Source organism: Pagrus major, chromosome 23 (assembly GCF_040436345.1).
Source record: "Pagrus major chromosome 23, Pma_NU_1.0".
In the NCBI taxonomy this organism is placed as follows: Eukaryota; Metazoa; Chordata; class Actinopteri; order Spariformes; family Sparidae; genus Pagrus; species Pagrus major.
Window position 1 is genome coordinate 27,845,153 of NC_133237.1, and position 12,607 is coordinate 27,857,759.

The 12,607-nt window shown below is 44.3% G+C and overlaps 1 protein-coding gene and 1 long non-coding RNA gene across 3 annotated transcripts in view; one reads left to right on the forward strand and one right to left on the reverse strand.

Moving 5' to 3' along the window:
- LOC141019278 (uncharacterized) overlaps nt 1-9,715 on the forward strand; it is an 11,552-nt gene extending 1,837 nt beyond the window's left edge. The window contains exons 2-10 of one of the 2 annotated variants that reach the window (XM_073494142.1): nt 2,114-2,175; nt 3,099-3,203; nt 3,339-3,476; nt 4,711-4,850; nt 5,019-5,187; nt 5,406-5,534; nt 6,354-6,489; nt 7,631-7,776; nt 8,537-9,715. In XM_073494142.1, the coding sequence (XP_073350243.1) occupies nt 2,114-2,175; nt 3,099-3,203; nt 3,339-3,476; nt 4,711-4,850; nt 5,019-5,187; nt 5,406-5,534; nt 6,354-6,489; nt 7,631-7,754 (1,003 nt within the window). In that variant the 3' untranslated portion in view covers nt 7,755-7,776; nt 8,537-9,715. The remainder of the gene's footprint in view (nt 1-2,113; nt 2,176-3,098; nt 3,204-3,338; nt 3,477-4,710; nt 4,851-5,018; nt 5,188-5,405; nt 5,535-6,353; nt 6,490-7,630; nt 7,777-8,536) is intronic. The other variant, XM_073494143.1, reaches the window with a different exon arrangement.
- On the reverse strand, nt 7,113-8,706 carry LOC141019290 (uncharacterized). The gene is made up of 3 exons (XR_012180768.1): nt 8,606-8,706; nt 7,647-7,810; nt 7,113-7,497 (listed from the first exon to the last, which is right to left on the reverse strand). It is a non-coding gene; the product is annotated as an uncharacterized lncRNA (long non-coding RNA).
- Nucleotides 9,716-12,607: the final 2,892 nt, after the last annotated feature.

Genomic DNA, 12,607 nt, shown 5'->3' on the forward strand with positions numbered 1-12,607 from the left:
AGACCAGATCAGCAGCTGCAGAGGGGTGGACAAAATGATAGGAACACATTAAAAAGTTAGATGAACTGAAGCAGCTGCAACTAAAACAAAACCAACGAACAAAGTCTGCTGTGATCACAAACTGATCTGAGGAGATGATGTTCTTCACTGTAGCTGCTGAGCTAACAGTGTTAGCACGAGCTCGACCTCACGCAGAGGCTGTAAACATCATCTCCTCAGGTCAGGTTGATCTCTGTGATCACAGCAGACGAGCTGATGGAGACATCTGATGTTTAAATCATCTCCAGCTGCTTCAGGAGGAGATGATGGCTGAGCCTGACTTTATATCATCAGGAGGAGATGATGGCTGAGCCTGACTTTATATCATCAGGAGGAGACGATGGCTGAGCCTGACTTTATATCATCAGGAGGAGACGATGGCTGAGCCTGACTTTATATCATCAGGAGGAGATGATGGCTGAGCCTGACTTTATATCATCAGGAGGAGACGATGGCTGAGCCTGACTTTATATCATCAGGAGGAGATGACTGGACTTTACTTTCTGGGTGAACTGCTCCTTTAAACTGTTGAGCGGCTCCTGAAATGGAAACATGACAAACCTGGTTCTGTGTGAAACGTCTGATTTAAGATGTAAACTGATGCTCACAGGCCACAAGCATCAGCTACAGACATTATGAAGTCATCACGTCGGCGTGTTTACAGGTTTCAGCTCTTTCACCAGATCCGTTTTTAACTATTACTCAAAGAATCGATTAGTTGTCAACTATTAAGCTAAGCAGCAACTATTTTGCTAATCGATGGATCAGTTTGACGCTTTAAGAAAAAAGAAAAGTCTCAGCTTGTTAAATGTGAAGAGATCAACACGTGTCTGATGATGATCAGCAGTGAAACTGAGTCGACTTCAGCAGAAGGAAACAGACGATTGAATAATGTTTCAAACTCTCTGTTGGGAACATTTTCACTGTTTTCTGACATTTGAAATCTGAATCAGTCGACAGATCAATCAATGATGAAAACAATCCTGTAGACTGACATCACGTGTTGATTATATAATCAGGACTTCAGGCCGCAGCATCAACAGAAATAAAGAGACCACGAGGCTCTTCAAAGTGTTCCTGTTATTTTGTCCAGCCCTCCTTCAGTGCGTACAGCTGCTCTCAGGTCAGCGTTTAACTCCGGTCTAAAAATAACGCAGCAGAACAAACTTCACACGACTCCTGCACAACTTTTTTCTTTTTTTTTGTAACTGTTGTCATGGCGACGAGCATCCTGACTGCAGAGACAAGTCGTTGCCGTGGCAATGGCCGACGCCGCTCTGGTGACGCAGCGCTCGTCACCGTGGCAACATTGTTTGGATTTCTGCCTCCTGGGCTGAACGCTCAGGTGGGCTTCAGGTGTCCTCGGAGGTTCAGACAGGTGATAGTGTGATGTCACATACTGGTAACCATGGGAACAAAAGAAACCACAACAGTTATTCATGTGCACATGAGGAGGGAGACAGGTGAGGGGCCAGGTGTGTGCAGGTGATGTAGAAAAACAGGAAGTTACAGACAGATTCTTTAAACCAAAGCTCCGCCTCCTCCTCCTCAGAGTGATTCAGTGTGATGTCACTTCCTGATGACATCATTATCTGCGATGTCTATCGAGAATAAACGTCCAGAAAGCAGAAGAAACACCGTTCAGAACCGTTCAGAACTCCCCTGAGAAAAATCATGTTTCAGGTTTCCTGATGAATCCAGTGACAGATGCATCCATCTCATTCAGCACACGTTTCCTTCCTGACTCCCCCAAAGCATTATGGGAACTGTAGAAAACATTTGTCCCAAGTGGAAGTCAGACAAAAAGTCTATTTTTGAACATGACAAGCGCAGATTTTTGGGATTGTGCCTGCGTGCATTGAATGATTTCAACTTTTCTGTCAGACTTCAGACTGACTGTATCCACCGTGCGCCACAGGAAGTGAGCTTAAACTAACTGATGAATGAATGTAAAACAGCTCAACAAGCGATATGTTGAAATGTTTCTCTCTGAGCGTTTAATGGAGCTGAATGTTTCTGAACGTAGCACGAAGCTGCTGCACGTGTTGCTCATGATGATGTTTGTCTCCACCAGGCTGCAGGTGTCCAGACCTCACAGTGCCTTCTCTCCGGTGCCCTTCAGTCCTCCTTTCACCGGTAAGAGTGTGTGTGTGTGTGTGTGTGTGTGTGTGATCTTTGGGGAGTAATATATTCTGATATCTGTATGTCGGCCAACACACACACACTGTATTGGAAACGATCATTAGAAGCAGCTCAGCTCAGTTTGTGTGTTATTAACATGAAAACTGTCCACTGACACGCTGCTCAACCAAACTCCATTCCAAAAACAGCTGTTTTAAGGTCGGCCCTTATTTTTTCACAGTAAAAACTGTAGTTGCAACTTTACAAAGATTCACTTGTCATTCACTGAGTGACATCATTAACTCGCCTGTGATGAGGCGTTTGACCCAGACGGACACGTATCGACCGGCCCGGCACGTAAATAAAATCAGAACCTTTGAGATTTTTTATTGTTTGATGTGAAAAATGCAACACGGCAGCTTTTAGACATGTTGCTGCTCGCTGCTTTTAATCTGAGGCCAGCGTTTGTTTTCACCTGGAGGGGACGCGGTCGCTATGGCAACAGGAAAACACTGTCTGATTGGTTACATGTCACAAGTAATAATCTGTCAACACTGAATGATTGAGTACAGCAGCCAGGTCCACTCAGGGCCGCTGGCTTTCTAACGATCAGTAAGAGTCACATCAGTCGACCCCGAGCTTTAGTTACTAGTTACTTTAGTTACTCTCTCTGAGTTACTTTGTTTCTTCTGTCTGCTGATAAAAAACTAACATTTCACATTCCCCCTCTCTGCTCTAACACCTGTGTGTGTGTGTGTGTGTGTGTGTGTGTGTGTGTGTCTGTGTCTGTGTGTCTCTGTGTGTGTGTGTGTGTGCGTGTGTGTGTGTGTCTGTGTGTGTGTGTGTGTGTGTGTCTCTCTCTGTCTGTGTGTGTGTGTCTCTCTCTGTCTGTGTGTGTGTGTGTGTGTGTGTGTGTGTGTGTGTGTGTGTGTGTCCAGGTGAGACGGTGTCTCTGGTTGATGTGGATATTTCTCGGAGGGGGGTGAACTCTCTTCACCCCCCAACACCTCCTCCCCCGCCCAGACGGAGCCTCAGTCTGCTCGGTACTTCTTCTTCTTCTTCTTCTTCTTCTTCTTCTTCTGCTTCTGTCTGTTGTCACTTCCTGTCTGTTTGTCCCCCCCCCACACACACAGGTGTGTCTCAGGTGTGAGTCGCTGTCGTCTCTCTGTCTCTTGCAGATGACTTCGGAGGTCCTCCTCAGCAGCAGGGTCCCTTCATGGAGCGCAGCGTCGGGGCGTCCATGCAGTCTCTGCCCCCCCGACCGCTGGCCCTGCCCCCCTCCCTCAGCGCCATCCAGCACAGCCTGAGCCTCAACGGTGACACACACACACACACACACACACACACACACACACACACACACAGTTGATGTGACGTCTTGTGTCTGTTTCAGATGTTTTGAAAGTTAAATGTTACATAAAGAACAAAGATGTCGTCCAATATGAAAACTTTTCTTTTTTTATAGAATAAAATGCAGAAAAAGTTGCTGGAGTAATTTTCATAATCTATAAATTCACAGTAAAGTTTTGTGTCTCAGTTGAACCAGATCTTCTTTCTTCTCCGTAAAATATGTTGATGTTTTTCACGTTGTCTGTTTAAGCACCAGACGTGCGGTCGTAACCTTCGACACAGAGCCGTGTCTCTTCATCCCGTGTTGTATTCATTAACTGTTTGTTGGCGCAGATTTCCACTTGTCCTCATTTGACTAAAATCAGGTTCGGAGTTCCTCAGGGCTCCATTCAGGTCCTGTTTTATTTCCCCTGATGTTCCTCCTGATCCAGTACTAGTCACTTTTATAGGGTGTCATTTTTAGTAACAGTGATGGAGGAAGTGTTCAGAATGAGCGTGACGATGTTTAATTAAAGTACAAATACCCTGAACGTTTTACACACAGGCATCAGATGATGTAACAGTGGTGTAAAGTTTGCTGTGTCTCCAGAGGAAGCTGCATGTAGTCTGATAAACTGCCTCCAGTGATGTCACTCAGTGGCTCAGTTGCATTGTGGGAAATGTAGGCTTCAGGTTAAGAATGTGTGGAATAATAAAGCTGATACATCGGGTTTATTTGTTTTAAACTGTCCATAATGAGTCCATTGATTGTGGAGACGAGCACCACTGATGTTGGTTTATTTATTTTTTTCAGAGATGCTTTATTGATTTGTTTGTGAAGAGGGTTCACTCTGGACAGATTAGAGAAACTGAACTTTGTAACAAACTGAACCTTTGTTGTTGACTGGTTGAAGGCTGGTGTTTGTTGTTGTTGTTGACTGGTTGAAGGCTGGTGTTTGTTGTTGTTGTTGACTGGTTGAAGGCTGGTGTTTGTTGTTGTTGTTGACTGGTTGAAGGCTGGTGTTTGTTGTGGTCGTATGTCTCTCAGGAACGTGAGCAGATTTGTGCGATGCAGAGTGCAACAGTGTTGATGTGGTTGATGTTTGTGGTGCGTTCACTGTACTCCTGTTCTGTGCAGTGTGATATATGATGTGTGTAAAGTCTAACTGTTGTTTCCTGTGTGTGTGTGTGTGTGTGTGTGTGTGTGTGTGTGTTGGTCAGATACCTTCCTCAGAGGTTTACCGAGGCCCGTCCCTCTGCGGCCCGACGCTCAGCACCCCCCTCCCCGACTCGCCCCACGCTGCCCCCTCAGTCGACCCGACGCCAGCAGCTTCGCCACCAGCCTCAGAGAACTGGAGAAGGTGGGACCCTGAGGCCGAAGACTGGAGCCTGAATCTTTACTTTCACACATTTTTACTGAGAATTCACCTGAAATAGATCCAGTGTGGAGCTGACCTCTCTGTGTGTGTGTGTGTGTGTGTGTGTGTGTGTGTGTGTGTGTGTGTGTGTGTGTGTGTGTGTGTGTTCAGTGTGGGTGGTACTGGGGGCCGATGAACTGGGAGGACGCAGAGATGAAGCTGAAGGGAAAACCCGACGGATCGTTTCTGGTTCGAGACAGTTCAGACCCGCGATACATCCTGAGCCTGAGCTTCAGATCACAGGGAGTCACACACCACACACGCATGGAGCACTACAGAGGTAACACACACACACACACACACACACACACACACACACACTATCATTACCTGCCAGTGTCAGCAGCAGCTGTTTGTGAACACACCGTCTGTTTGAACTGATCCAACCACTGAACCAGTAACACAACATCATCAGACTCCCTTAACAAATGTGTTGATTTTAAGAGTTGAGTCATGAACTGTCCTGTCTGTCCTGTCTGTCCTGTCTGTCCTCTGCAGGGACGTTCAGTCTCTGGTGTCATCCTAAATTTGAGGATCGCTGTCACTCGGTGGTTGAGTTCATAGAAAGAGCCATCATGCACTCCAAGAACGGAAAGTTCCTCTACTTCCTGCGCTCCAGAGTCCCCGGTAACCAACAGCAACCACCTCTCACTGCCTGTCTCCACCTGTCTGCCTCCACCTGCCTGCCTCTACATACCTGTCTCCACATACCTGTCTCTACACCTGCCTGCCTCCACCTGCCTGTCTCCACCAGTCTGTCTCCACCAGTCTGTCTCCACCTGTCTGTCTCTACCTGTCTGTCTCCACCTGTCTGTCTCCACCTGCCTGCCTCCACCTGCCTGCCTCCACCTGTCTGTCTCTACCTGTCTGCCTCCACATACCTGTCTCTACACCTGCCTGCCTCCACCTGCCTGCCTCCACCTGTCTGTCTCTACCTGTCTGCCTCTACATACCTGTCTCCACATACCTGTCTCCACATACCTGTCTCTACACCTGCCTGCCTCCACCTGCCTGTTTCCACCTGTCTGTCTGAACATGTTATAAAGTGTCTGCTATATTTCTGCAGATCCCACAGAAACATGCTCAAATCAATCTGATCAATAATCAAACAGATTTATTGTTTATCGTCACGTTTGAGAAAGAAAAGCACCAAAATCTGAAACTATCAGATTTTGATTTCTTCTTAAACGGAGAGTCAATATTTAGTCTTTTTGTTTCACCAGACTCCCTTAACAAAAGTCTCAGTTTAGTGAGTTGTTGAGTTGGAGACATTTTATAAACTGTGTGAAACTCTGTCTCTGACTGATTCTGACTTATTTGTTCCTTCTTGTAAATTCAGTAAATGTTCTACATGAACTTCTTTCATGGCGTCACGTGTCTCCTCTGTAACTTCTGTCTTTAAAGCTGCTGTATTAATAAAGTTTTTTCTGGTTGTGTCCGGTTCAGGTCTGCCCCCGACCCCGGTCCAGCTCCTGTACCCGGTCTCCAGGTTCAGCAGCGTTAAATCTCTGCAGCATCTGTGTCGCTTCTGCATCAGACAGCTGGTCCGTATCGACCACATCCAGGAGCTGCCGCTGCCCACGTGAGTACTGTCGGGTCGTATTCATGTGACCTTTGACCCGAAGCTGTCGGACAGACCGAACTTTATTTATTGTTCACAGTGTTGATGATGAAATATTAAAACAACAACAGATAAATAATATATAATAGAAACAATCACAGTAAAGTTCAATCAAAAGAATTTAATAACAATAAAAAATCAAGATTAAAAATGTAAAATATTGAATTTTAAAAATATAAAAAAATTATTAAAAGTGAAATAATAAATAAAAGACTCTAAAAAACAAGAATAAAAAATCAAAATAAATGTAAAAAATTATAATCAACAATAAAAACAAATATAAGTGATAAAATATAAACACTACAAAAGTAATAATACATATAAATAAATAACAACTAAAGTAAAACATATATAATTTTAAATAATAAAAATACCTAAAATCTAATATATAAAAAATAAAAATCAATGTTTAATAATAAATACTACAAATAAATATAAATAAAATATAAAAATAAATAAAGTGGAACAAACAATACAGATAAATAAATAGATGAATGAATAAAATAATAATAATTATTATTTTAATAATAATAATAATAATGATAATAATAATGAGACTTTAAGGGGAAAAAAGGTTAAATTAAAATGAGATTATTTGATCAGAGCATTAATAAATAAATGAGTTGTGAGTCTGACTGAAGTCGACATCATCCAGTTCAGAGAAACAGGAAGTGATCAAACTTCTTTCACCTCCGGCTGCGTTTCTGCATCACTTCCTGTTTCCACAGAACATCTGGACCTTCAGCTTCATCACAGGTCGTCTTTCCTCCGACTCTGAGTCAGTTTACGTCTGAATGATCAAAGAAAACTTTCAAGTCTCTTTATTACTTTATTGTTAGTGTAGCATGTTAGCATGCTAACATTAGCTAAGAGTCCAGCTGGGGCTGATGTGATGTCATCAGTTCTGCAGGTGTTTGCTCATGAACCATGTTGACCTGATGATGGCGCTAGATGTTCTGACAGTCCATCCTGAGGGGAACATGAACGTCACAGACGCGTCGACATGTTTCTAAATCCACAAACATGTTTCTGTCTCTGAACATCAGATCGTTTGTTTTCATACAAAGATGTAACGTACGTTTGTGGTTGGTTCTATGTTCAGGCCTCTGATCTCCTACCTGAGGAAGTTTTATTACTACGACCCCGAAGAGGAGATCAACCCGTCCCTGAAGGAGCGAGGAGGACCGGAGCCCAGCAGCCAGCCGGGGGTCCAGTCTCAAACGTAGCACTGGAGCCTCAGAGGACCACGTGAGTCCCCGTCAGGGTCAGCAGCCACGTAGACCTCATCACAGAGAGAAATAATATGAGTGTATTGAGCAAAGGGACTAAGATTAATATAGAGTGTAGAGAGGTGTAGTCTGTAGTCCTGAAACTCAGAAATCAATTAGCACGTTGACACATCTGTCCCCTCGTCTCAAAGTCTGTGAGTCTGTTGATGTGTTTTCAGTGACATGTGTGAAATAAGCTGTGTGGTCACCACAGGCTCAACATGTTCACACGTTTTGTCCTCCGACATAAACTTCATCATTAAATGTCCACAGTTTAATCATAAAGCTCTTCATGTGTTAAAAACAGTTAGCGGTTGCTAACAAGTGTCTAAATGAGACTAGAGAGGTTGTCTGGGACATTAAACGTCCTCACAGAGTGGAGTTCATCTGTGGAGATTATCTGGATGAACAGAACCTGGAAGGATCAGAAACTTCAGATTATTTTCTGTAATAATCCAAAATCCAGTTCATTAATCCCACAGAGGAACCAGAGTGATGCTAACTGCAGTTAGCTCCAGACACACGTCATCACTACACTGCTGTATATAGAAAGCAAGATGACATGATGAAGACCCGGCTCAGGTCCACTCAGTACAGATCTGTAATGTAACGTCAGTGAGAAGAAGAGCAGAGCCATTAAAGACGGGCAGGCGCTCGTTCCAACTTTGTTTACAATATATATACTATATACTATAAATCAGCTGAGTGGTAAAAACATGTTTCTTCTTTTTCTCCTCCAGTTCTTTCTTTTCTTTGTTTTTCGGACACTCGATCGCTGAAGGACGTTCAAACATTCAAACTGGACTCACAGACTGCAGCCAATCAGCTCCCTCTGCTTAGTCCTGTATCCGGGCGGGTTTCAGATGATCCACCCTCCTCTGAGCACTCTGATTGGCTCGCGGAGAGCCAACGGGGGAGGGACAGGGGATGTGGAGACTCCGCCTCTCTTTTGATGTCATCACTGAGCAGCTGGACTACAAGAAATGTGACATCACTGTTAGCAAAGATGCTAAAAACAAAACAAACAAACAAAGAACCTCAGTGTGAGGAGAGAAACATTCAGTCGCCTCCGGGATCCTTAACGACCAGCACAGAGCAGAACCTGGAACACACTGGATCCAAACGGACTTCATGAATCAGTTCAATCACGAGAGTCCAAACTCCAGAGAGCAGGAGGACCGATCATCTCACTGTGTCCTACATGTCAAACATGGTGTCTCCACAGAGGCAACACTGTGGCTAAAGGAGCAGTTCACCCAAACAGTAAAACTCAGTCATCATCTCCTCAGTTAGTTTGTTTTGAGTTTGAATTGACAGGTGGCCAATTCTTACATACTGCAGCTTTAACATGACGTCGCTGACATTAGGGGTGTGCCATCACAGCGTCAGTCCTAACAGTCGGCTCTGGTGAGTGATGTCACCTACAGCGCGCAGCGAGGGTCAGTTTTAGGTTTATTATTTCAAAGTGTTATTTATGACCACGCTGGTGAACGTAGCTGATGATCACGACTGAACGTGTTGAACACGTCTGTTCGGGTCAGACGATAAGACGTCACCCGACTCCCTGTGAACACGGAGGAGATGATGACTGAGCTGTACGTCACTGAGGGAACTGTTCCTTTAAACTGTCCGATAACAATGTGAATTGTAACTGTCGCACCACGCTGCAGAGCTAACACGTCAACAAGCAGGAAACATGCTGGCACCTTCTCTGAGCTGCTTCTCAAGAGGGAAGGCTCGCTAACGTAGCTCGGTGGCTAACAGTACGCTAAGCGTCTGCGGTTTATTAAAGCGGCTACAGAGGAGTTTCATCGTGTTGATTCTGGCGCCCCCTGTGGACAGAAGCAGTGATATATTTGTTTGTACTTGTGTCTCTGTGAGATCAATAACTAATATGACGATGGTGAAACAAAGTTAAAGGAGCACTACGTAGTTTTGTAAAAGAACATTATTAATGAGGTAATAACACAAACTGTGGAACTGGAAAATAAGGTCCCAGAACACTGTTTGAAGCTAGAAAGGTGGCAGGGTCCGCCACATATAAACAAAGTAGAACAGTATAAACTGCGTTGTCCTTTAAGGTCAGTTAGTTGAAGAGTTTGTTTCAGTCTTTCTCTGCTCGTTAACATTTCTTCAACAACCCTACAGACTGCTCCTTTAACCTCTCTGAGGTTAGCCAACATGTTAGCCTACAGCTAACAGGCTCGGTGCTCAGTGAGACTCGTTTTGTTGAGAAAGTAATCAGTGTTCTCGTGTGATGTTATGATGTCACAGAGAAGCTGCAGAAACAGCCGTCGTCTCTGTATCGAGGCGTCTGTGTTAAAGCCACATGTTGGATTCATACTTCAAACAAACGGGGCAGCGTAGCACCAGAGCAACTCTAACTGTTATCTGTACATCCATCACTGCTGTTAGCTTCCTAGCTCAGTTAGCCATGCAGCTAGTCGGACCACTGAGGGAGTCTTGGTGTTTAAGTTAGCATGCTAACGTCATCAGATATCTGCAGCACAATGCAGACGTCTTTGACATCACAGCTGTTGTTACCTGATATTCTGTTGGTTAAGTTTTGAATGTTTTGAAGCTCATTTTTGGCGCATTGCACCTTTAAACTGAGACGGTTTATAAAGTTGAAGCTCGTTGAGTCGTGTGACGTCCTCCTGTCTCCTGAGTGTGAACCAGAGTCCAGCCACAACACTTTGGAGTCTCACGTCTTACATTTAACAAATGGACCACTTTCCAAAAACTAGAAATCTGACCTACACCAAAGCATCCTGGGTAAATTTGGACCTTGCGTATCTGACAGGAGGACGGCCTCGTCAGGGCTCGTCTCTCAGCTGCAGACAGATTTTATCCGCCACAAAATCAGAACCTCGCTGTTAAACTCCAAAGTGTTGATGGAGATTACTGAACGTGTCGGCTCAGCGTCTCATCACCAGGTCCAGGTCAGTTCTGGAGCTTTTGAGTGGGTCGTCCTCAGCATGGGTTGTTTTTTGTTTTTTTCCTGAGCACTTTAAGGACTTGTGGTCCACGTCGACTTGAAAGTTGAGATTTAAAATTCATTGTTGACCGTGGAGACGGGACCGGATCAGTCATCTCACGGTCCATTTAGTTTCTGGAGCTTTCAACATCTCCTGCACAGATTGGACCAGACACTCCCGAACACTGTCGTTTACTTATAGTGTTTCAGTCCTCAGAGCTTCAGAACCTGAACCTGAAAAACCAACATCTGAACATCGACAGACGGTTGAAAGCTCCAGAACCAAGCGGACTTCGATGAGAGCTGTTGTTTCTGAAGTCGACAATGAAGTTCACGTCTCGGCTCACTGAACAGTTTTTATTGACATTTTGTTTGTTGGTGGTAAAACGAGCCGCTTGAAGAGTTCGGCAGGTTTGTCGGACTTTTCTGTGCTGCTCGGCTCCACACCGGATCTTAATTTTACATTCCTGATGTTTGAACAGCAGCTGAGTTGTTCCCAGATTATTCATCAGACGTTAAACCTTAAAGAACGTTTCTGTTGGTTTAGAGTTCTGCTGCTCGACCCGACGCTGACGAGTCCCAGCGTAGTTCTGCAGAATATTATTGCTGCAGGGAGTTCGTTTCTCTCCAGGACGTCACGATTTAAATCCGAAAATCGGTTGGAAATAGTTTTCAGGTTCAGTCCTCTCCACACGGCCTACTTGAAAATGAAAACACTTCAAAGTCGACACAGCTAGCTTAGCATTAGCCTGCAGCTAGCTTAGCGTTAGCCCACAGCATCACTTCCAGACTCTTCTGTGTGATGAAGACGATCAGCTGACTGGTACCAGAGGAAACTCTGACAGCGTCGGACATGTTGGTTAATTTTCTTTTTCAGAGATCCTTTATTGATGTGTTTGTGAGGAGGGTTCACTCCGGACAGATTAGAGAAACTGGACTTTGTAACAAACTGAATTTCTCTTCTTTTTCCATTTTCTTTCCTCTGTTGTTGTTTATTGTCGAATCACTGAAGGCTGCTGTTTGTTGTTGAACTCTTTATTTTTGCTGAATATTATTTAAACTTGTTGAACCTGCAGATGTGTTATTTATTTATTTAGAGATGTTTTAAAGATGTTGGTTCAGGACGGATTCAGGTCGAACGCAGAACTCTAACTTTTACTGACAATTTAAAGCAGCACAAACCGAAGAAAACGTATTCATGTCTTTTTAATTGTTACTATTCTCAGAGCACTGGGTCATGATGTACATCTTTAAAGGAACAGTTCATTCAAAACTGAAGATTAAAGTCAGGCTCAGCCATCATCTCCTCCTGATGATATAAAGTCAGGCTCAGCCATCATCTCCTCCTGATGATATAAAGTCAGGCTCAGCCATCATCTCCTCCTGATGATATAAAGTCAGGCTCAGCCATCATCTCCTCCTGATGATATAAAGTCAGGCTCAGCCATCATCTCCTCCTGATGATATAAAGTCAGGCTCAGCCATCATCTCCTCCTGATGATATAAAGTCAGGCTCAGTCATCGTCTCCTCCTGATGATATAAAGTCAGGCTCAGCCATCATCTCCTCCTGATGATATAAAGTCAGGCTCAGTCATCGTCTCCTCCTGATGATATAAAGTCAGGCTCAGTCATCATCTCCTCCTGATGATATAAAGTCAGGCTCAGCCATCATCTCCTCCTGATGATATAAAGTCAGGCTCAGCCATCATCTCCTCCTGATGATATAAAGTCAGGCTCAGCCATCATCTCCTCCTGATGATATAAAGTCAGGCTCAGTCATCATCTCCTCCTGATGATATAAAGTCAGGCTCAGTCATCTCCTCCTGATGATAT